Source organism: Pongo pygmaeus, chromosome 16, assembly GCF_028885625.2.
Source record: "Pongo pygmaeus isolate AG05252 chromosome 16, NHGRI_mPonPyg2-v2.0_pri, whole genome shotgun sequence".
NCBI lineage: Eukaryota > Metazoa > Chordata > Mammalia > Primates > Hominidae > Pongo > Pongo pygmaeus.
In genome coordinates, this window is record NC_072389.2 from 83,781,432 (window position 1) to 83,805,574 (window position 24,143).

Below are 24,143 nucleotides of genomic sequence, written 5' to 3' on the forward strand. Positions count from 1 at the left end.
TCCTCATATGCCAGCTCCAGCCTCTGGTAGGTATGATACAAGGGGTGGCCCTACCCCCCCGGAATATACAAAATGTTACACAGATACTATGTGTACACTGGGGAACGGGGGCCACCCCAACAGCCCGAGCCGTCACCTGCTCTACAGTTAGCCCCACTGTCCTGCCCCAGCTGCCTCTCTGAATAAGATGGGAGCCCCCTGAGGGAAAAGTTGCTTGGTGAGAGCAGGGAGGCCATCAGGCCTCCTCCGAACAAACCAGCTCCACCAGCCTCTGGCTCTTAAATAACAATCATCATCATACAGAAATTTAAGGACTCAGCCTTGGTCAGGTGGCAAAGGGTCTGTTTTTCTCCCACCATTAGACAGGGGTCTTGTCTTGCTACCCTAATGGTAAAGGGGTGACTGGGAAGGGGTGGTTGGTACATGGTGGGGGTGCAGACTTCAGTCCCACTTCTCCAGGCTTATGCTGACAGAGGTCTGCTTTTATTTTTATCCCATGACTTAAAAAAAAAATCCCATAACTTCCTTTTCATAACTTTTAAAAATACTTTTCATAAAACATTTTTCTGGTTTTTTCTCCACAACTTTGCCACAGCTTTTCCACAGCATTTTTTATCCCATAACTTTTTCATCCCACAACTTTTTTAAATTCCCATAACTTCTTTTTAGTTTATGTTCCTTTAATAAACACACTTGCATAGTTACATTACAATGTTGTAAAAATAAAAACCAATTATCTCATGCCAAGTGTACCCAGCATTTGCACAGTCTCAATACCTTTAATACTATAGTTTTCAAGACACATAAAATTTTAAGGCAAAAACAGCACTTTGCAACAATTTAATAATTTATTACATTACAGTAGCACCACAGTAGCAGTCAATAATCCCACTTTAGACAACAGTGTTTCAGTATTTCCATTACACATTCTGTTTACCGAATTCATAAATTGGTAAAAGTCATTCTAAGAAAACTTGGCAAATAAAGGTTTGGACTGGAATTGGCAACTCTTTCTTTACTCTTCCTTCTTCCAGTTTCTTTGTTTTAAATGACAGTATTCATATTTTAAAATGTTTTAAGTTATTTCAAAACATTAACATAGCAGTTACATTTTTGAATAGTTATATTATTTTTAAAGTGACTGTAAGATAAAGTTTCAGAGAAAGTATTATGGATAGAGCTGAGTTACATTTTCACATTTTCTAAAAATCAGCTTTGGTTTTAGAACTGATTTTTTTCATTTCTGGAAAACCTATCAGGTTTAATCAGATACTTTAAAAATAATGACCATATATTGCAATCTTTAAATAGGTATTTTGATTCTTTACTTCCTGCAGAAATTCAAATTTATTCAGTTGAACTCACATTTTAAAATTCTATATTTCTGATGAACTCTAACCTTCTAATGTTGCCTTCTAAGCAAATTGAAAGCTGCCTTATACTGAATGAGGAAGAGAGCAAATACTTGGCTGAATGAGGTATTGCAAGACTGTGTGAGCTTTGAAGAAAGACTTAAGTTTTTGTCATAGGATTTCCATTCTTTTTAGCTTTTTCTGAAACATAAGACAAGATACCTACACAAAGAGTGGTATTTCAGTGAATACAGTACATTTATTTTCCAGATTGACATTCAGCTTAAATATGCCAGTATGTGACTTAATCCATAGGTACCTGATGAACACATTATTGTCAGATTGGTTACAGATGCTAAACGCTATCTGCAGGTCATTCCTAGTCATTTATCTTTATCAGGGTAAAAGTGAAGTGATTTGAAATATAAAAATTCCTTTGAAATAATTTATCAATGTATTAGGTAAACCCAGTTTCAGAATTATAAACAAAAACTGTTAGACCAAATAAGGTGGCTAATTAACAGTGGTACGATTTCTAGCCCGAGGGTTTAAAATGGACTTAAACTAACTGTCTTTCAAGTGAACTCAAATAATGCAAAAGTGGCAAGTTCACAAAATAGAAGGCAAGAACAGGACCTTAAGTCCATTTTAAACCCTCAGGCTAGAAATCGTACCACTGTTAATTAGCTACATTATTTGGTCTAACAGTTTTTCTTTATCATTCTGAAACTGGGTTTGTGTAATACATTGATAAATTCATACAATTTGGAAGAGCCAGTTGAAGTCACAATAACCCAATATTTGCACTCTTTCAGTGAATGCAGGCAAATCTGTTATTTCATCTGTAAAATCATATTATTGCTTTCCTATTAATGTCATATTTATAAAAGTATCATGAGGATGCCAAATGCTAAAAATGGAGATGGTCTAGCAACTAGAAATGCCCACCCCAGGGAGTGCACATACATCTCTCCCTACATCCTAATAATGTGACGTATTTTGGAACACAGACATTAGAACTTCATGAAGTTTTAACTGTTGATTCTTTCCCAAGCATCACAAAGTTATGATTTAGGCAATGTATGACTGAAATAAGTCATTCATCATGTATAGGCACATTAACATAAATATGGCACAAAATATGCCTCTAAACAAACTGAGAGGTATAAAAACATATTTCACTCTTCGTAAAGAAATTTGTGAGGAAATATAACTCTGATTGTATAGACACTTTTCCTCATAATACTTTGACTTTCACAAACAGTAGATTGCACAGCAGCTTGTAAACATTTTAAGTTGCAAAAACTTGGCCTTGATTTTCATATGTAGTATAATACTGTCTACTAAAACTCCTTTTTGTTTCAACTGAGTACTGTCACATATATTGGTTTATAATAATGGTTGTTATTATTTTTAAAGTGTTTTCCATTCAAAGAAAAGAAGTAAATTCCTATGTCAGAGTAACCAATGTGGTTGAAGAATAGGTATTAGCCAGAGAGGTCTAGATGGTAAAAATCAATCTTCTAGCCTCAAAGAAGCTCCATGAACATAGAGGAAGGCCAAGTGTCACACAGCTTTCCTTCACTCGAATTCATTCTTGACTAGAGCCTGTATGCCTCTTCCAGGGACATTTAAACTCTTAAAGGATTTCTTATGATATTTACTAAATACATTAAGAAGAATGCCAACCAGTGCCCTTTTGTGTACTGGGACATATACTCATGTGATTAAAACAGGTAACATGAACTCTGACTTTAAAATGTATTGTAGATATAAATGCTCTAAGCTAGAAAAGGTTTTCCACATCCACAGTCAATGATGGGAGCCTTTCATTCCTCAGAAATAATCCCTTTTTAGGTCATCGAGAAAGGGTACAACTGCTGCAGCTCATGATGCAATATCTTCATGACCCCAGAGCACATACAAATCCTAAGGGAACCACCATAGTACAGCGCTCATTCTTGGCACCAGAACAAATGAAACACTCTATCCTGCACACACCTGCCAGAGCAGGCCACTTTCCTCTTCTGTGAGATTTAAAAACCTCCCCAAAATGTTATTACTCCCATTTCCAATACACAAAAATAGGGGAAAGGCTGTTTTCAGTTCTTGGCCTTTAAACAACTCTAAATGTCAGTACTCACAGTGGCACATTACAAAGTAATAAACAGTGCGCACTTGAGGGCAAACCACATATTGAGCTAATGAAGAGCTCACTGTGATTAGGATTCGATCAAACATAATAGCAGAACATAAGCACATTTTATCTGAATTCTGTAATGAATATACATGCTGCAATAACATTAAAAAAGCATGGCAGCCTATCCCAAACAAGCAAGAATAGTTTTGTGCAGATAGTGGGTCTTTGTGTGTTTGAACTCCCACCACCTAAGGGCAAACTTGATATGCATGCTAATGACCTACAATTATCAAATTAAAAAACAAAAATGCTAAAGGATGCCAGAGTGAACATCAGGGAAAGATCCACTCTCCCTTAACTTTTTACAAATAAATTTAAACTGTAAATTAGAAACACAAATCAATGTGAGTGGCTCTAACATTCAAATGGAGTAAAGGAACTGTGTAGGAGACCAACCCCATAACTTTGTGTTGTTGTTCTTTTAAATTTCTTGACCAGCTCTTAGATGATGATGATGTTTATCTCCCTGTTCTCGGCTGCCCGGTAAAAGAATGGCACGCAGGGTTTGCTGGCCAAGCCTGGGTGCTCCTGGGTGTCCTGCCTTACAGGAGGCAGCTGCACAATCTGCTCTGCAGTGGGGTTGTCATGGGGAGAACACTCCCTGGTCACTGCTGGTGCAGGCTCCATGCTGTCATCCAGGTTCACCTCATAAAAATCTTTGGAGAGAGGGAGGCGGGGGTCTGAGCACAGTGCTAGCCTCCCCTGCTTCTGCCTGCCCACCCTGCCTGAGGGCTGTACTCACCATCATGCTCACCAGCAGCCCCAAGTTCCTTGGGGCCTGGGGCCCCTGGAGTGGGCTCATCAGGAGGGTTCTGGGCAGTGGTGAGGAATTTGTCATGCCCCTCGTTGTAGTCGTCCCCAAGTGGCCACATCAGCTCCTGCATCTCCAGTAGATTTTCCTGAATGGAGGGGTGCTCAGCTGCCACTCCAGAGCCAGCACCAGCGCCCATGCCAACCCCCACCCCCACAAAGATGTTGCACACCCTACCTTTGTTTCCTCCTCGTTCTGGGCCAGACTGATGACATCCTCCATCTCCTGGTGCCGTGTGTTTGGCACTGGCCCCTGGCTGTCATATACAGTGATGTACTCTCCTGCGAGAGGACACAGCTCAGACACTGGGGCCCCTCCGATGGCCCTGCAGCTCCCCCTGCCATGCCTGGCCTCCCGCTCACTCGTGCCATCTGTCGCTCCAGAGAGCTGGATGAATCCAATCTCTAGTTTTTCCACCTGCTCCTTCCTGTCTGCCTTCTCCTTCCGGAGGTCCGTAAAGCCACTCTGGAGCCAAAATAATGGGGTCACATCTCGGGACATACCTGTCCTGCCCCGCCCCCACTTTTCTTGGCCCATGCCAGGACTTACCTTCACCTTCTCCATGGCCTCCTTCAGGGCCCAGTACCTCTCCCCACACACAAACTCACCCCCAGTCCCTGGGAGTGAGGCCTCTGCCTCTGGCTCCTTCCAGGCCGAGGCCACCAGATGAGCCAGGTGTGGGCAGCACAGCCTTCACAACTTCTGCTGCCCACATAGCCATGCCTGCTCCTCCTGGGAACTGGCTCCAGCGGAGTTGAAAAATGCCACTTGAAGGCAAGAGGTGAGTATTCTTGTAGGGGCATACACAGAACAAATGGGGCAGGGAGGTGGAGCACAGCCCCTTCCCTTGGGGCCTCAGAGAGTGCACCTGTTGGTCACAGGTGACAAGGTGTCTGACCACTGGCTCCTGGAAGGGGTGAGGGGCCAGAGCAATCAGAAGGCGGGAAAACCAAGAGCATAAGGGGGTCTGGGAGGGACCACAGAGGAAGGTGGCAAAGCGGGGCAGGGGAAGTCAGGCTCACCGTGGCCTCCCGGCTCTCCAGGTCTTCTGGGATGTTTGGCATGGGCTGAGGCGCCTCCTCCTCCTCATTGTCCAGATGTCGTGCTCCATCTCCTGTGGGGAGGAGGCCAGAGGGGTCCTCAGACAACCCAACAAGGGAGGTACTGTGGGCCCACCTCTGTCCCCACCCTGACCGTGTAACCCTGAGCCAGCCCTTCCGCAAAGGGGAATGAGCTGCTGTTCTTGATTTTTCCTTTTCAGAACCAAGATCTTGCTATATTGCCCAGGCACAGTCCCACTACTGGTCAGTGCAGAAGTTCTGACCTTCTCCCTTTCTGATCTGGGCCAGTTCACTCATCCTTAGGCAACCTGGTGGCCCCTGCTCCCAGGAGATCACCATATTGATGCTGAACTTAGTGCAGACACCCGGTTGGCATAACGACCAGCTGTTCTAAAGGTCTCTTCCAACCCCTCAGTCCTGTGCTGCTAACAGTCCCCCATTCTTCCTGGGGCTCTCTCCTCTTCCTCTGAGTGGTCTCCTGTACCTTCTCCAGGGAGAGCCATGAGGCTCAACTGGGTCTCCAGCTGTTGGTTCTGCTGGCTGGCAGCTTCTAGGTGCTCCTAAGGGGATGGAAAACAGAGTGAGAAGGCACAGAAGTTGCCAAGTCATCCCCCTCGGGGTCCCGTCCTCAGCAACTCCCTCCCCTGGGTCTCCTGCAGCTTTTGGCGGGCCATCTCAGCCACCGCGTTGCCCCAAGCTTCCTGCTGCTGCAGCTGGTCCACGAGCTGGGTCTGCAGCAGTAACTGCCTGTGCAATGCCTCCTTCTCAGAGGTCAGCTGCTGATAGGTGGCCACCTACTGCTGCAGGTGACCCAGGTACTAATCTCACTGCTGATGCAGACTCTGAGACTCTTGGCTCTTCAGCTCCACCTGCAGGAAGACCCTGGGCATGAGGGTATGTGGTGGCTGGCTTCCAGATTCTGGGCCCATTAATAGGGTAGCAAGGGCACTGTGGGGCTCTGTCACCTGCCGAGGACCCCGGTCCCTTGCTCCAGGCCTAAGAGGCTTCCTCCCTTGCCTAGAACCCCATACCTCCTTCCCCAGCCTCAAATCTCATGTTCTTCTTCCCTCAATTTAAACTGTAGACCACAGACTGGTGGAAAAGCAGAGGGAGCCAACCACCATCTGCTAAGTGTGCTATATGCCTAATGCTTTCCATGTATTCTCTCATTCAATCCTCAGCACCTCTGCAAGGAAAATGCTAACTTCCTTTTGAAGTTAAAGAAACAGAGACTTAGAGATGAACAGTAGTTGAATGGTGACCAGTGGAACCCAGGCCAGAATCCAGTTTGAATCTAAGGAGGCTTTTTTATTTTGTTTTGAGACAGTGTCACTCTGTGGCCCAGGCTGGAGTGCAGTGGTGCAGTCTCAGCTCACTGCAACCTCCACCTCCTGGGCTCAAGCGATTCTCGTGCCTCAGCCTCCTGAGTAGCTGGGATTACAGGCATGCGCCACCATGCCTGGCTAATTTTTTGTTGTTGTTGTAATTTTAGTAGAGGTGAGGTTTCGCCATGTTGGCCAGGCTGGTCTCAAACTCCTGAACTCAAGTGATTCTCCTGCCTCAGCCTCCCAAAGTGCTGGGATTACAGGTGCGAACCACCATGCCTGGATAAGGAGCCTCTTATCACTGTCTCTTCCCCTATGATTGGGCGGCTCCATGCATCTAGCTAGGATGATGATGTCCAGATCTGGGAGGAGCCCAGGGCTACCCACCTCTAAAAGTCAGAGGGCAGGAAGCAAGAAACAGTCATAGGGCTGCCCTGGAGGGTCCTGGGGTCACCTGCCCCCCAGCTGGAGCTGCCTTTGGCCTGGCACCTCCCCTCCCCAGAGGCTGGTGCCCACCTCCCAGCCCTTCTTGGATGGGGTGGAGGTTACCATCTTCTTCACATTGTCTAGCTTCTCCTGCAGCTCCTTTACGTGCTGCTGCAATTGCAGTGCACTCTTGTTCTCATTGTTCTGCACAGAGAGATGCAATCAGCTTCCATCTACTGCAGCTGGAGACACCAGAATTTGGTGTCTGCCTCCCATGTCACCGGGAAGGGTGGAGGCAGGATAGAAAAATCATCCCTTCTCCCCCACAGCCATCAGAGCAGGGCCTGATGAGCTGTAGCTCACAGGTGCCTTTAGAAGTTCCATTTCATGTGAGGGCTACACTGCCCCATTTTACAGGTGGGGAAACAAAGGCCTGGAGGGATAGGGATGAGGGCAGGCTCCCCAGGTGGGGGAACCCACCAGATCCTTGAAGCTGCACTGTGGCTCAGCCAGCTGCTTGTCGAGCTTGTGGTTCTGGGAGAATGCGAGCCTCTCCTGCTTTTGCAGCCTCTCCTCCTGCTTTTGTAGCCTCTCCTCCTGCTTTTGTAGCCTCTCCTCCTTCTTCCACAGTCTCTCCTCCTGGTCCCACAGCCTCTTTTCCTGCTTTTGCAGCCTCTCCTCCTCCTTTCGCAGCCTCTCCTCCTGCTTGCGTAGCCTCTGCTCCTGCTTTCGCAGCCTCTCACCCTGCTCCCCTAGCGTCTTCTGCTGCTCCTGAAGCGTCTCATTTTGTTCACACAGTCTCTTCTGCTCCCACACCCTCCACTCCTTCTGCTCTCGGAGCATCTCCTCCTGCTCCTGGAGTCTCTGCTTTTGTTCCTTGCTCAAGAGACTCAAGGTCTGATTGTTTTCCACCTGGGATTGGAGCTTTCCCTCCAGACCCTCCACTTCCTGCCTCAGGTGTTTGGCCTCATCTTGTAGCTGTTCCACCAAAGAGGTCACTGCTGGGGGCGCCAGGGATGGGGGCTCAGCTGAGAAACCAAGCAGACAATAAGGGCCTCTGGATTCCCCACCCCCTCCCCCCCACCAAAAAAAACCCTCCTCTTGATGCACAGCTCTTCTCAGGCTTCCCAAACTTGGTCTCACTGCTAATGATTCCTAGCACCCGATGGTAGCCAATTTCCAAGCCACTTTCACATAGAGAGCACTGTGGGTGGCTGAAAATGGGCACTCCTCCCTCTTTGCTGATGGGGACCCTGAGGCTCATGGAGATGACAAAACTTGCCGTCTATTGGCACAGACCTCTTTCCCTCTGCCTCAAAGCCCTTCCATCCGCCCACCTCCCTGGGACATTCTAGGCCACCCCTACAGACCTCTGATGACAGTCCTGCTCCCAGGTCACACCAGCCCCATCTTACCCATCTGGTTTTGGAGTTCAGACAAGCTCCTCTCCAGCTCCTGTATCCGACGTATGTCACTCTTCTTCTCTTCCTTCAATGTGCGAGCCTGCCCAAAGCACAGGGGAAAGGGCCCTGGAGAGAGGGGCTGGTGGCTGGACAGGCTACCATCTCCCTCTCTGCCCCCATCTCCACAAAGCCCAGACCCAAGACCACCTCTGGCTGTACTATTCCCATTTTACAGATGCCCAGAAAGATCCAGTGACCTATCTAAGGTGGGGGCTGAGGGGTCAGATCTCACCTCCACCGACATTTTCCGCATCCTCTCTTGCCACCGGGCCCTCTCTCCTTTTATGTGTTCAGCGTATTCGTCTTTCTGTAGCTGGACTTGTTTTAATGACTCTGTCACCTGCAAGAAATGGGCACAGAAGTTAGGAAGGGCTGTCACTGGTCCTCACCTGCTCCTGGCCACCTGGGGTCATCTTCCTTCCACATCCCTCCCTCTGCAAAGCCTCACCTGTGTCACATGTGTGTTCAGCAGTGCCCGCTCCTTTATGGTCTGCTGTAACCGCCGCTTGAGGACCGCTTCACTGCAGCTCGAGGACTGGATGGTGAAGAGTGAGAAGTTTTGATCTGGGGAGCCCAGGCAGTGCCCCTTAAAAGGGCTAGGGCTAGGCTCAATATACAATTTGGTTAGTAAAGATCAAGGCATTTCCAAGCCCGTGGCCTGGTTATTAAAAGAACTCAGTAAAGTTGGAAGGGACAGGGAAAGAGATCAAATTTACAGCTGGCTAACAGAGGCCCAGAGAGATCAGATAATATTGCTGTTGTTATTACTGTTATTGCTACCACTGTTTGAACCATCATGGAGTGCTTCACCAGGTTCCATGCTACAATCCCATTTCATCCTCACAAACACCATGTGAGACAATTACTAGGATTACCTCTATTGTGTAGATGAAAAACATCGAGTGTTCCAGGTTAAGTGCTTGCTTAAGATCACTTAGACAGAGCTGGGATTTGAACACCCAGGTCTATCCTATTCTCTAAGCCCATTTTTCTTGCTGGGGATGGGGGCACAGATAGGAAGGGGGTAATTAATCTTTTGTTCACTTTTTGAAAGGATGATACATTCATATAGTCCAAAACTCAGAAGATATAGAAGGGAGGTGTCTCCCAGACACCCTTTACTCTCTCCTGAGTTTTTTATGAATGCTTGCAGACATGTTTTTGTATATTATCATAGTACACACACACACAAACACACACACACCACACACCCCGTTTCTGTCTCTACAGAAACGGTAACATACTAAAGGTACTCTTCTGTACCTTCACAGAACAACTACCCAATACCCCACCTAGGACTTGGCCAAGGCCACAGCCAGGAAAGGGCAGGGCAGGCACTTGGCCTCTGAGCTCTGCATCCAGTGCTCACTCCCAACAGTGCCCCCCAACTCACCCACAGCAGCTGACTCAGCCCCAGGCTGCCTCTAACAACCACACACAAAAGCAGTGAGAAATGAGCATGCTGCCTTATGGGCAGGACACTCCATCCTGCAGAAGGGACCTTTAGGCTCACTCCTCCATCTGGGAAGCCAGGCTGCCAGGTGATGGGGCAGCTGGTTGGACTCACCCTGTCCTCTTCCTGCTGCTGTGTAGACACAGCACAGAGAGCCCGCTCCAATTCTTGAATACGCTGTAAGGAGTATTGCAGGCGGCCAGCCAGATCCTTGGACTCTTCTGTAATGAGAGAGGTTGAGATGGGGCCCAAAGGACTCCCCCTAAAGACCTGTCAAAGTGCCAGGTTGAAGGATGACGGGGTGCCCAGTTTCCCACCTTCGAAGTGTTGGGCAGCACGTTTAGTATGGTATAGGGTGGTCTTCAAGTCTGCCTTTTCCAATGTGAGGATGTTGATTGTCTGGAATTGAATGTTTGGGAGAAAAGCCAAGCAAATGCTGAAAGAGAAGGAAAGACACATTCTCCAGAGGACGGGATAAAGCTCCCCACCCCCCACTCACCTCCAACTGCTCCGTTTGTGCTTTGTGTATTTCATTGTTTGCTTTCTTTGCCTATAGGAAGAGGAAGACAGAGCTCTTACAACGGGGAGGCAGAGATGGCACAGCAAGAGACATGGCCCCAGAATGCCACCAATGCCCCAGGACAGGGCCACCAACGTCCCAGGACAGGCCCACCCATGGGACCAGGTTATCAGGGACCCTGTGGGGATGGGGTGGAATCTGAGGGGTGAGCCTTCTTCCCCAGGCTGGGAGTGGGCAAGTCGAGATTGGCGCCTCTACATCTGAGTGCCCCCCAAACCCAGCAGTCATGTTGTGAGCAAAGAAATCACGTTACTTCTTCCAGCTGATGTTCCACTTCTTTCTTCTGCTCTTTCTGTGGGGAGAGTCAAATTCAGGTGACTGAGAGTGGCCCCCTCAACTCTATTCCCCAGACCAGGAAGCGGTAGGCAGGGACCAGGAATGGATTTTAAAGGCAACATTCTCAGACCCAATGGCAATACAAACTGGCCAACGCTCCTCAGGCTCCCAAGGACAGAGGATTTGAGTCTTTGTTGGTTTTTGCCCACAGCCACAGAACTCAAAGTCTGAATCTGGATTCTCTTGAAAGGACAGTAACATAAACCTCTAGAGAGGGAGTCTCAGGAAGGCCCACCCTTCTGCCAGCTTGTGATTTAGAAAGGTGCCTTCATTCAACAAACTTACTGAGCACATACGGGCCAGCTATAGTTCTTCACAGCAGATATAGGATGGAAAAGGACAGACAGGAGCCCTTGGCCCTCAGGTTTCCATTCTAAGGGCCTTTAAATCTCAGACTCTCAGAGCTAACAGGGACCTTTGATGCTCTACCTCCTCCGGAAACACGAGCCCAAGGAGGACAGGTGGCTTGTCCAGACTCAAAGCAAATTAGGGACTGAGTCAGGGCAGAAATACAGGGCCCCTGACAACCAGTCAGGCTAGCGCTTCCCTGAGAGGTGACAACCCCAGGGCATGTGTGGCAAGGACTGGAGCAGGGGTGTCTGGAGAAGAGAGAGTCAGCAAAGAGGGCAGCGACAAAAGAGCCATGCTGCATGCTCCTTCCTCTGGGGTCCCTCCCAGTGAGGCCTGTGTGCTCCAGCTCCCCATTTGCCATTGGCAACAGGGTCCCCCAGCCCCTTTCTTCAGGGCCCCAAGGGGAAACTAAAGCCCAGCATTGGCAGCGTGGAATCAGGGGACCCCACTGGACTCTTACCAATGATTCTATGTTTTCATTGAGTTGATGGATAGTCATGGAGCTTGACTCCAGGGCTACTGCTAGTCCTTGGTACTGGCTCTGAGGCACATGCAGAGAGGAGGAGTTGGAAGAGGATTGTGGGGAGAGGTAAAGAGAACAATCATTAGGGCTGGGGTGTATGTGAGCTGTCTCAGCTGGCAGAGGGTCACCCAGCCCCCACTGTGAGAGGAGGTTGGAGGGCTGGCCTGCAAAGTCACTGCACCTCGGCCCAGGGCCTCTTACTTCCAGATCCTTCAGGGTAACAGATGATGCAGGAGTAATAAAAATGAGAAATTTAAAAAAATGAACTTACATGGGAAACAGTTATGTATATAGAGAAAGTATAAAAACAGCAAGAAGCCAGGCACAGTGGCTCACACATGTAATTCCAGCAGTTCGGGAGGCTGAGGTGAGTGGATCACTTGAGGTCAGGAGTTCAAGACCAGCCTGGCTGACATGGTGAAACCTTATCTCTACTAAAAGTACAAAGATTAGCCAGGCGTGGTGGCAGGTGCCTGTAATCCCAGCTACTCAGGAGGCTAAGGCAAGAGAATCGCTTGAACCCGGGAGGCAGAGGTTGTAGTGACCCGAGATCACACCACTCCACTCCAGTCTGGGTGACAGAATGAGACTCTGTCTCAAAAAAAAAAAAAAAAGCCCGAATCCCACATGCCTGCTCTGTACGTTATTCCCAAATTACTTTTAAACTTTTAAGTGTCACCATTTCCAAGATGATAAAAGATGTGGAGAAGGAAAAACCCCATCAATCAAGCAGGTGAAGAAGCAGACAGAAACATGCTGAAGGTTAATGGCAGCAACATAAAACAAGTCAGAGGCCAAGTATCCCCCAAGCCAGAGAAGCCTCAGGGCCATGCACAGCTGGAGACAGCAAGCCAGAGGGGGGTCTTGGCACTGCCTCACCTTCCACTTGTCCAATGGGAGAGTGCTACCCCATTGGAGTGGTTAAGGTTGGACACCGGCACCTTCAGAATGTCCTGAATATACAGGAGGTGACAAGGGAAAAACAAGGGCAGGGGGTGAAAGATAGAAGTGGCTTAGAGAGAAGTAAGAAAGTCAGGGTAGGAGGAAGATGTGGGTTCAGGAAAAGGAAACGCTGAAGAAGAGCAGAGGAGATTAAAACCATGGCCTGTGCCATTCTTCCAAATGGCCACCTGCTGCCTTGCCAGGGGCAGGAACAAATAGATGGAAAAGTCTCCTGAGTGATGCAGTCACAGAGTGGAGTCAGCTGACCAACACAGCTCTTAATATGCTCACTGGACCCCTCTCCTCAGGCCCAGGACATGGGTGATGAATCTGGTGGAGCTCCAGACCTCCACCTCCATTAAAAAAAAACAGACTCCTGAGTAAGAGTTCACCTGAACTAAGGGGACTCCAGCTAAAAATCAAGTTTGAAAGACACTGATCTTATCCACTATCACCTTACAGAGGAGGAAACTGAGGCCCAGCAGAAGAAGTGATTTTTCTGTGGTCACCCAGCAAGCTGGTGGCAAGTTAGAGCTTCTCTTCCTCCTAGGGCCTGGGGCTCTCCTCACCACACCCTGGGCCCCCTTCAGTGACTCCTAATGGGACAGCCTGATGGCAAGTGGCTGTACTCATTAGCCCAGCTTCCCCTTGAGAGTGGGGATCAGGAAAATCAAACAGCAATGACCATTTCCTGGGTATCCTGGGTGTTTACAGCAGGCGGCCACATACTAGCGGTTAACATGAAAACAACAATAATAAGGAATCTCATTTAAACTTCACAAATGGAAGTCAAAGAATACTACCCCTATTTTACAGATGTGAAAAGAGAGGCCCAAAGAGCTCAAGCAACTTGCCATAAATCAGATCCCTAGCAGATGGAGAAAGAAGGATTCAAACCCAGAATTCTTAACCAGTACCCAGCAATCTCAACAATTACCCTCTACTGCCCCTTGTGCCCCCTGTCCCCAGGAGCCTGGCCAGCCAAGACTCACATCCCCAGGTGAATGGCAACCACCAGAAGTGGTTGTCTCAGGGCTACTGCCAGTTTTTTTCTTTTTTATCTTCGCTCCTCTTGCAACACCAGGGCTGCTCCTCTGCTGATATTCTTTTAGCTGTGGGAAAGAAGAGTAGTAATACACATGAGAACTACCAGCCCCTACAGCCACACCCTCCTTGCAGTTTTTGCAAAATACTCTTATACACCATCTGATTTAACGCCACCAACAACTGTACAAGGTGTTTTCACAATCACTTAGTGATTGACAGGGGTGGATATTATGGCTAAAAAAAAAGTGGGGTGGGGGGCAATAATGGAACTTAAACTCAGTCTTCTGACTCCAAGCTCTGGGGTTTTGCCATGAATCAGCAGCTGCCAGGGACCAAATCCAGAGGCAGACGTAGAAAAGTCAACATTACATAGGCAGGAACTACACGCTGTGTGGTTTAGAGTCATACATCCTCACGTGTCTGTTAGTGTGAGGAAGTGCACCAATATCTCTCACACTTTTATATCAATGTATGCTCATGGCAGAAGGCAGCTTTTTTGTTAAATCTGGGAATTTATCAGAAAGCGGACAACCCAAGTCTCATTTCAGAGAGAAGTCTGGTATACTCTTAGAAACCTAAGTGAGGGTCATCCCTAAGTACATTAATGTTTTTTCTCTCTCAAGAGAATCAAGGGAAACTGATGCTTCAGAAAGATCTCCCACATTCATCCTGTGGCACTCAATGTGCTCCAAGTTGAGATGATATGAGGAAGAGTCAAGCTGTCAAGTTCAGTTTCCGAAGATCTATTCCATAGAAGGTGAGCAAATCTCACTTCAGAGACCACTGACTGAAGGGCAGTCTGGTCCCAGAACCATGGAGAATTAGAATATGAGGTGGAGAACTCAGAAAAAAATGTTCAAGTCTCTCTGGAGAGTAGAAGCCTGGGAGAAAACCAAACCAAACCCATTCTCCCATTACCACCCAGAGATACTGTCAACGTTTTGAGCTCACAGGGGAAGTGTAGGCTTTTCACACTGTCGATGTCTATGTGAAGGGAGTAAGGCAGCCTGAAACCTCTTGCTCCTAGGTCCCATAATCCCCATTTCCCTTCTAGCTGCAAATTTGTGCTGTGACCAGAGGTACCAGAAGTGGGGTGAGAATGCTTAGGGGACTGGGTTGTTAGATGAAAGTCCAGTCTTGCAGCAGTAATGACAGTTCCTAGGGGGACTGTGACATCACTACATTCCACTCCTCCTGGGGGTGGGGGGAGCCACATCAGTGCAATGGCTGAGTTGCTGCTCCACGATGGGGGAGGGAGGTGTAGGGCTGGCACCCAGGTCCTTGAAGATTCATCCATTCCAGAGAGCCCAGGGAGGTTGGGCTTGGGTCAACAGGAGGGGAGAGCAGAGTCTGCTCAGGGAACCCCAGGAGTCACCAGCCCAAAGTCACCCAGGGATGACTGGCGATGCTGGGGGGTTGGGGCTGGGGGACCCAGGTCCTTGGAGAGGTGAGCCCAAAGAACCCAGGGAGGTTGGGCTTGGGGTGGCAAGACGTGAGGGCTGAATATGGAGCAGGGAGCCCCAGCAGTCACCCGCCCAAAGTCACCCCAGGGTGATTGGTGAGGGCAGAGGCTGGGCTGCTGGCTGAAGGGGCGGGGCTGACTGACAAGACTTTGGTGGGGGGAGCCCAGAGGCGCCGGGGTAGGGGGGCCCAGCCCGGTGTGCCTCAGGAGTGGTATGGACTCTGGGAGTGGTCTTGTCATCGGAGAGGATCTCTGGCTATGTTGGGGGGCCATGACCTTTTTCTTGGCTTTTTACCTTTTTCTTGGCTGCTGCCAATTTGTTCTGTCGAGTTTCTTCTAACATCATGGGGTGGGGAGGGAGGTAGGGTTGGGGCCACATCAGCGAACACCTCCAGTCACCTGCCAGGCTGCTGTGTGACTGAGCCAGAGGAGGCGTAACCAGGACCACACTAGAATGCAGAATAGGGGTGTGGCCTTAATGCTCCAATCCCATTGGTCAATGAGAAAGATGCAAGGGAAAGGAGGCGTGGCCAGACAGCAGTGTGTCCAGAGGAACCTGTGACATCACAAGGAAAGCTGCGCATGCCACTGCTGTCCCCGCCCACTTGGGGAGAGGGGCAGGGCCTGCCTACTCTGGGAGAGGGGAGGGCTGGATTTTGCTTTAAAATGTTAGAAATAAACTTTAAAAAATACATGTGTTCATAGTTTATATATATGTGTGTCAGTGTGTGTGTGTCTACATGTTCCTCCAGAGCTGTCTTCATTATCCAGCTTCTATGCGTGGTCTGTGACTTTGGCCTATATTTTTCATCTTCAGATGGAGTATAAGAAGTACCAGTATTACCCCAGTTAAGACACAAATCCTATAAAAATGGAAAATCCATAGCATGTTTGACGATTAATGAATGAAGTGGACTATGTTATTCAACATTCCAATAAAGTAAAATAATCACAATGATTTCTCTGTTTTGGAAAAAACATTTCTCTTATTCTCCTACATTATTAAGATTTTTTAAAAAACAAGAAACATGTCTAATATCTTTAAAAACACAAAGCTTTTGGGCTGGGTGTGGTGGCTCACACCTGTAATCCCAGCACTTTGGGAGGCCTAGGTGGGTGGATCACTTTAGGTCAGGAGTTCAAGACCAGCCTGGCCAACATAGTGAAACCCCATCTCTACTCGAAATACAAAAACTGGCCAGATGTGGTGGTGGGTACCTGCAATCCCAGCTACTCGGGAGGCTGAGGCAGGAGAATCACTTGAACCCACGAGGCGGAAGTTGCAGTGAGGCAAGGTCACGCCACTGCACTCCAGCCTGGGTGACAGACTGAGACTCCATCTCAAAAAAAAATAGCCAAAAATAAATAAAAACACAAAGCTTTCCATTTAATAAGCACTCAAAGCTCTTTACTGGTTTAAAGCATATACAAGGCCTATTTTTCTAGAATCACCTGGCCTCTCTAGGCCTTGCAAATGAAACTGAATTTCTCACTTGATACTTGGCTATGACTTGCAATCGTGAAAACCAAGAATTGTGTTATGTCACTGTGTATTGCTTGTTACCCGAATTCCACACTAGGCTGGGATCAAGGGTTGAATGTTTCATGATTTGCTCCATAACCTGTGAGCTTCTTTTCCTACACCAAACTAAGCTTTGTTCTAGAGTTCTACAATTTACAGTTAGTAGACAAGAGTGGTTCTCAAAAATGTAGTCTCTGGACTAGCAGCACCACCAGAACCTGAGAACTTTTTATAAGTGCAAATTCTCAGGCCCCACCCTGGACATGGTGAACCAGAAACTCTGGAGTAGGGCTCAGCAATCTGTGCTGCAGTCATCCCTCCAGGTGTTCAAGAACCTCTGGCATACAGCAGGTAGAAAAATGTGTTTCCTTCTGTAGGTCAAAGCCAGGGATACCATATGTTCTGTCTTGATATGAAACAATGACATGCAATTAAAAGACATAAATCTCCTTCCTGCTCCCACCCTCCATCCAATGTGTTTTATTTTCATGAGTTAAATAAGAAAACAAATGGCAATCAGAGATTCAGCCTAAAAGGTATATTTACAAGTGTCAGTTCTCATCCAGCCTGATCTCATACAATACCATTTACACCCTCTTACCTCTCAAGTTTTTTAAAAAGTGTCTTCACAATGTAAGTCTCAGGCACACTAGCAGTTCTATAATAAAACACCAAGTAGATCAGAATGTCCAAACTTACTAGAGAAGAAAAGTGGAATCACTGGCTGTATTTTCAAATTGCATTCAACAGGAAATGTAAGTTTTGAATTCTTTCCACCTTCACACTTCCAAGTTAATAGCATTAAATCAGAATACTCCATTCTTCCAAAGCCTCTAGCCAGGCAAAGTTTTACTGTATTACTTCTTGCTTTCAATGGATATAAAGCAGAGTCCTGCTAGGCACATTTTGTATACCTGCAAAGATGCAGAAATAAACAGTTCCATTTATTCAATATTAAAACAAAAGTCCTGCAAACCTCGGATGGTGAGTGTAATACTTCAGCACTAGCACCAAAGCCTCAAATATAAAAAGATACCAAGATCACCACTAGAAAACAAAATGAGCTCTCAGCCGGGAGCAGTAGTTCACGCCTGTAATCCCGACACTTTGGCAAGCCAAGGTGGGAGGATCACTTGAAGTCAGGAGTTCAAGACCAGCCTGGGCAGCATAGTGAATTTGCATCTCTACAAAAAATTTAAAAAATTAGCTGGGTGTGGTGGCACACACCTGTAGTCCTAGCTACTTGGGAGGCTGAGGTACGAAAATTGCTTCAGCTCAGGAGTACAAGGCTGTGGTAGCTATGATCATGCCACTGCACTCCAGCCTGGGTGACAGAGCAAGACCAAGAAAATTACAGTCTGTCCTGCTCTTGTTTATGTTAAAATGCTTTCAATCAGTAGGATAAAAATTAAGTGAAAGGTGACTCGGGAGCTTGGCCAGAAAATAGGCAATGGAGAAACAGGCACTTCCCACAAGAATAAAAATGACCAATAAGCATATAAAAAAGATTCAGGGCCGGAGCTGTGGCTCACGCCTGTAATCCCAGCACTTTAGGAGGCCAAGGTGGGTGGATCACCTGAGGTCAGGAGTTTGAGATGAGCCTGACCAACATGGTGAAATCCCATCTCTACTAAAAAATACAAAAATTAGCCAGGCATGGTGATGGGCATCTGTAATCCCAGCTACTCAGGAAGCTGAGGCAGGAGAATCGCTTGAACCCAGGAGGCAGAGGCTGCAGTTAGCCGAGATTGCACTGTTGCACACCAGCCTGGGCCATTCAGCAAGATTCCATCTCAAAAAAAAAAAAAATTTCAAAAGCACTAGAAACCAAAGAAATGTAATGAAAACAATGAGATTTTCTCCTTAAATATCAGCAAAGAGGACAAATGGAAGGGGGGCACTGGAGCTCTGCCCCTGTTGGGAGTATAAACTGAACCAATTTTTCTGCAGGATAATTTGAACATTTCTATTAAAAATCTTAAAACTATTTTATGTTATTTTCCTCCAGAAATTCTCCTTCTATGAATTAAGCCCCAAAATGCTTGCTTGCATCCATTAAAATATATATATAAGAAAATTTACTTCTGGGGTGGCAATGATTAACTTAATATACATCGAACTTTTAAAAAGATGACACCAAGGATATATTTACTGCCATAGAAATATGCCCAAAACATAGTGACAAAAGACTATATATTATGATTCGACTTTTTAACATGTTCATATGCATAAAAAAGTTTAAAAAGCAATAAACCAGAATGCTTTCAGTGGCAAAATTAAAGACTTTTCTTCATATTTTGTCTTCCAAATTATTACAAAAAGAATGCAATTTTCTTTATAATCAGGGAGAAGTATTATTTTCATTTATTTACATATAAATTTCTCTTCTTTTCCTTATTTTTTCTCATGTACGTATCACATGTACCCTAGAGAGCTTGAATCCCTACCTCTTGAGGTAAATCAGACCATTTCTGTCTCTATCAACTTGCCTTTTTTGGACATTTCAAATCAATGGAATTATGCAATATGTGGTCTCATGTCTGGCTTCTTTACTTAGCTAATGTTTTTGAGGTTGGTCCATGACATATAACAGGTTTTGGTAGTTTGTTCCTTTCATTACTGACTAGAAGTCCATTGATGGACATACCACATTTTGTCAGCAGAGAACATTTAAACTTTGCTTTCATCTTCCTATGGTCTAAATGAAACCCTTGGAACATAGGACTTACAGCGAAAACTGCTGTGCATGTCAAAAGAACTACTTATCAGAACCAGCTTTGTCATCAGGAGCCTGAACTGCTGCAGAAATTTTTACCATTTTGCAACTTCCTTTTTCCAAGCAACTTTTGTGCTACTACACATCAGGACTTTTGAAGCATCTGAAACATCCATCTAATAAGGATGAGCATGTGTCTGAGTGGACAAGTAAAACCATCTATGCTACACTGCATATTTTTTCCTCCTCCAGACTGGACCAGGGAATCTCTCAACTTTCTAGAGTATCCTGTCTCCCTTGACAAAGCTGAACAGTATTAAAGATCCTGCTGCCTTTGTTAGGCAGATTTGGAAGGGAGGCCCAACAGCAAGGGTGGAGAGGAAAAAGAGAGGGGAGTTTATGGGACAGGAAGCCCCCCGGGGTTTATGCGTGGCTCCAGCTGTTGAGGATGTTGTGGATGGGAAAGCGCTGATGGTGTCCCCAGGCAAGCCTAGCACCTCCACTGGGCCCAGAAGGTCCTGACTTTGGACACTTATCCATGTTCCAGAAGTGTTTACAAGCTGTTTTTACTTTTGTTATTTTCCTAAATAATCATTTCTTGGTAGTTATTAATCTTTCTTTGGGAGTGAGACAGAGTTTTAAAACTGAAGAACATAATTTTCATTAAAATATCAAAAATGGAAAAAAGTTACTTTGTAAACAATTTGCTATACAAACCAAATGGCAGCTGTTGAGAATCTCAATAACGTGTTAAATGCATTTGCTGCTGTTAGAAGAAACACAGTAAAAAAAATTAAAATAAAGAAAAAAAAGCATTTGCTGGCAGTGGTACCATTTGCCCAAGGTTGGGTTGCTGTGTCATCATACTGTGGTGGGGGGTATATGTGGTGTATATGTGTGAAACTTTTCATCTCAGGATGGATTGTAGGGACCAGCCCCACAGGGTCGGTGGGTCTCTCCCTGTGTGTGGTGATGAGAGAGTGTAGAAATAAAGACACAAGACAAAGAGGTAAGAGAAAAGGCAGCTGGGCCTGGGGGACCACTACCACCAATGTGTGGAGACTGGTAGTGGCCCCGAATGTCTGGCTGCACTGTTGTTCATTGGCTACAAGGCAGAAGGGGCAGGGTAAAGAATGTGAGTCACCTCCAATGATAGGTAAGGTCACGTGGGTCACATGTCCACTGGACAGGGGGTCCTTCCCTGCCTGGCAGCCGAGGCAGAGAGGGAGAGGAGACAGAGAGAAAGACAGCTTATGCCATTATTTCTGTATATCAGGGACTATGAATACTTTCACTAATTTACTACTGCTATCTAGAAGGCAGAGCCAGGTGTACAGGATGCAACATGAAGGCGGACTAGGAGTGTGACCACTGAAGCACAGCATCACAGGGAGACAGTTAGGCCTCTGGATAACTGTGGGCAAGCTTGACTAATGTCAGGCCCTCCACAGGAGGTGGAGGAGCAGAGTCTTCTCTAAACTCCCCCAGGGAAAGGGAGACCCCCCTCCCCCTTTCCAGGTCTGCTAAGTAGCGGGTGCTTTCCCTTGACACTTATGCTACTGCTGGACCACAGTCTGCCTGGCAACAGGTGTCTTCCCAGATGCTGGCATCACCGCTAGACCAAGGAGCCCTCTGGCGGCCCTGTCCGGGCATAACAGAAGGCTCGCACTCTTGTCTTCTGGTCACACCTCACTATGTCCCCTCAGCTCCTATCTCTGTATGGCCTGGTTTTTCCTAGGCTAGGATTATAGAGCAAGGATTATTATAATATTGGAATAAAAAGTAATTGCTACAAACTAATGATTAATGATATTCATATATAATCATATCTAAGATCTATATCTGCTATAACTATTCTTGTTTTGTATTTTATGATACTGGAACAGCTCGTGTCCTCTGTCTCTTGCCTCGGCACCTGGGTGGCTTGCCGCCCACGATGGATCATAATGTGATCCAAATCACAGTTTTCCTTCCAAATAGGGTTACAAAGTAGTAAAACATGGGCTTGGAAGTGACAGACCTGAGTGAATCAGCCAAGCTTAAAGAAAAACCCAACAAAATTAACTTTTAATAATCCTGAGGTTGGTTTTTGAAACAACAGATACAATGATTTACTCTAAGCATCTGGTTATGATTTTGAATCAGTAATACCTACTGTCTTGACCCTTTTCTTTTTTTTATGGAAACAGAGGTTTCACCCAGAAAACCCCAAAATAGCGACTTTTTTTTTTTTTTTAAGACAGGGTGTCACTCTCTCACTCAGGCTGCAGTGGAGTAGTGGATCTCAGCTGACTGCAGCCTCGACCTCCCACTTCAGCCTCCCGAGTAGCTGGGACCAGAGGCACCACCGTGCCTGGCTAATTCTTGTATTTTTTGTACAGATGGGGTTTTGCTATGTTGCCCAGGGTGGTCTTCAACTTCTAGGCTCAAGCCGTTCACCCACTTCGGCCTCCCAAAGTGCTGTGTCTACAGATGCGAGCCACTGTGCCCAACCTGCAGTGACTTTTTAAAACATAAGTTCAAGCATCTCTTCTTAACTCCTTTAATTGGAGGTATCTCTTCTCTCATTCTCCTCATTTTTGGTGTTCCCCCAGAGTTCACTGCTGTCTGGATGTACAACATAGATTTCAAAGTCAAGGCTGGGCTGGGTGCAGTGGCTCACGCCTATAATCACAGCACTTTGGGAGTCCAACGCAGGCAGATCGCTTGAGTTCAGGCAAGGTAAGGCAGGCTCCCAAGGCAGAGACTAAGGCTAACCCCTGCAGCCCCCTACTGCAGGGGAGGAACACCGGGATAGGCAAGGGTCTTAACCTAGAAAGCCCCAGCACTTCCTGGGCCCATCAAGACACCATTGAGGCTTGGTGGTGGTGGAACCCAGGAATGGTCTTTGAACCCACCACCTGGAAGGGGAGCCAAGGATAGTCCTGGCCCAAAGGCTCCCCTACCTGCAGGCAGTGGGGAGGCCCAGTGAGCGGACCCCAGGAGCCCAGACCATGAGCTTACCTGGCCAAAGACAGCAGCCAGCAACAAGACACCAAAGAGGGCGTGTAGAAAGATCATCACATCGGGGTTGACTGTGGCCGGCACCAGGTTCCTCTGTACTTCTGGAACACACAGGCCTCTCCTTCCTATCCCTGAAGTGCCCCTGCCCCTACAACAGCACCTTGAAGACCAGCCTAATATATGCATTTGTCCTGGGTCAGCCCCACTGTCCAAGCAACTGCAATTTCTCACTAGAGAGCCAGGGCAGGGCAGGGTATAGGAGGGGTCCCTGGAAGATGCCCCCAGAATGCCCTGATGCCTAAAATATTCCCCGTTGGGCCTTCTCAGGGAGGGAGGGTTAAGACAGCCTTCTTCTCTCCAGCTACCTCCATCACCACTGGAGCCCTTACAAGCGTCACGGGAGAGAATTGGCTCACTGGAGCCAGGAACAGCATGGACACAGCCCTGGGGCTGAGGCTAAGTGGGCTCTGGGAGACCGTCACTCTCTCTTCAAGCTTTGGTCTCCTGGCCCTCTACAAGCCAGGCTGTTTCAGGCTTTGCATTAGGTCTTGCTCAGAGACAGAGTTCAAACACAGCTGGTGGAAACAGTGGGCTTTAGGGAGGTGGTACATATGTGGGGGTGGGGGCTGGGTAACAGGGAATGGAGGCCCTGGGGTTGGTGTGCCTTGTCTGGTGGTGGCGCAATGGGACTTGCACCACATGAGGAGAGAGGGTCCACCTGGAAGAGTAGACCAGCCAGATGGCCACCAAGCTGGATGGCCACCGCCAGAGCCTGCAGGACACCAGAAGGAGCTGGGAAGGGACAGAGGATAGCTGACCGGCAGGGAATGTGGGTTCCTCCATACAGACACATGAGTCTTCCCTAAGTGGGTCTTCCCCGTGGGGGCAAAGGGGCATTCAAGACACACCTCCAGCCCACCTCAAACCATCTCAGGAGGCCACCACCAACTCACACAGGCCAGTTGCATTGTCACAGTGACCCCAGAACAGCACGGCCCTGTCCTTCAGATAAATAAATGGAGAGAGTGTTGCATATCACAGCCAGGAGCTGGGACTCAGACCCAGGTCCAGCTGCAGTGCTGCCTCGATGGCTCCACCTGCACCTCCTCCGGGACTCAGTTCCTGCTAACAAGTGAACACTTGAGTATGGGTGAAATAGGTGCTATTATCCCTTCTGGCTGCTGGGTGAAGGGAAGCAAGGCACAGATGACTTGCCCAAGGCCAACGTATCATGGCTGGTTCAACCCCATCTCTCTCAGGCAGCACATCCCCATGGCAGAGGCTTTACTGTGATCCAAGCCTCAAAGGTGGAACTCCTTCCAGTGTCCCACCGAGGGCACAGAGCATGCAGCCCCATGTTTGGGGAGGTGACAGTGTGGGGAGGTGACAGTGTGGGGAGGTGACAGTGTGGGGAGATGACAGTGTGGGAAACAATCTGGCTAGGCCAAGGCCTCATGGAGCCCAGGGTTCCCTAGGGCCAGGAGAGCTCTGGAGACCACCCCGACACCCACTGGAAACCTGGAATCCGCACCTGCAGGAGATCAGGAGAGGGGTTCCGCCTCTGATGCAC

The 24,143-nt window shown here is 47.5% G+C and overlaps 1 protein-coding gene across 2 annotated transcripts; it reads right to left on the reverse strand.

The window, feature by feature from the left end:
* Window positions 1–712: 712 nt before the first annotated feature.
* On the reverse strand, window positions 713–24,143 carry LOC129013982 (golgin subfamily A member 6B-like). Of its 2 annotated transcripts, XM_054450828.2 has the most exons (20): window positions 22,574–24,143; window positions 17,554–17,768; window positions 15,628–15,781; window positions 13,816–13,935; window positions 11,819–11,899; window positions 10,925–10,963; window positions 10,591–10,641; window positions 10,409–10,490; window positions 10,206–10,312; window positions 9,087–9,173; window positions 8,871–8,978; window positions 8,591–8,678; window positions 7,656–8,203; window positions 7,299–7,379; window positions 5,909–5,984; window positions 5,386–5,477; window positions 4,726–4,828; window positions 4,541–4,644; window positions 4,295–4,451; window positions 713–4,208 (listed from the first exon to the last, which is right to left on the reverse strand). In XM_054450828.2, exons 2-20 carry the CDS (start codon window positions 17,595–17,597, stop codon window positions 3,994–3,996), a joined length of 2,337 nt encoding a protein of 778 aa, XP_054306803.1. In that variant the 5' UTR covers window positions 17,598–17,768; window positions 22,574–24,143; the 3' UTR covers window positions 713–3,993. The 2 variants fall into 2 exon arrangements, with proteins under 2 accessions (XP_054306803.1, XP_054306804.1); XM_054450829.1 differs by lacking the exons at window positions 17,554–17,768; window positions 22,574–24,143 and having other exon boundaries at window positions 3,618–4,208; window positions 7,266–7,379; window positions 15,628–15,842.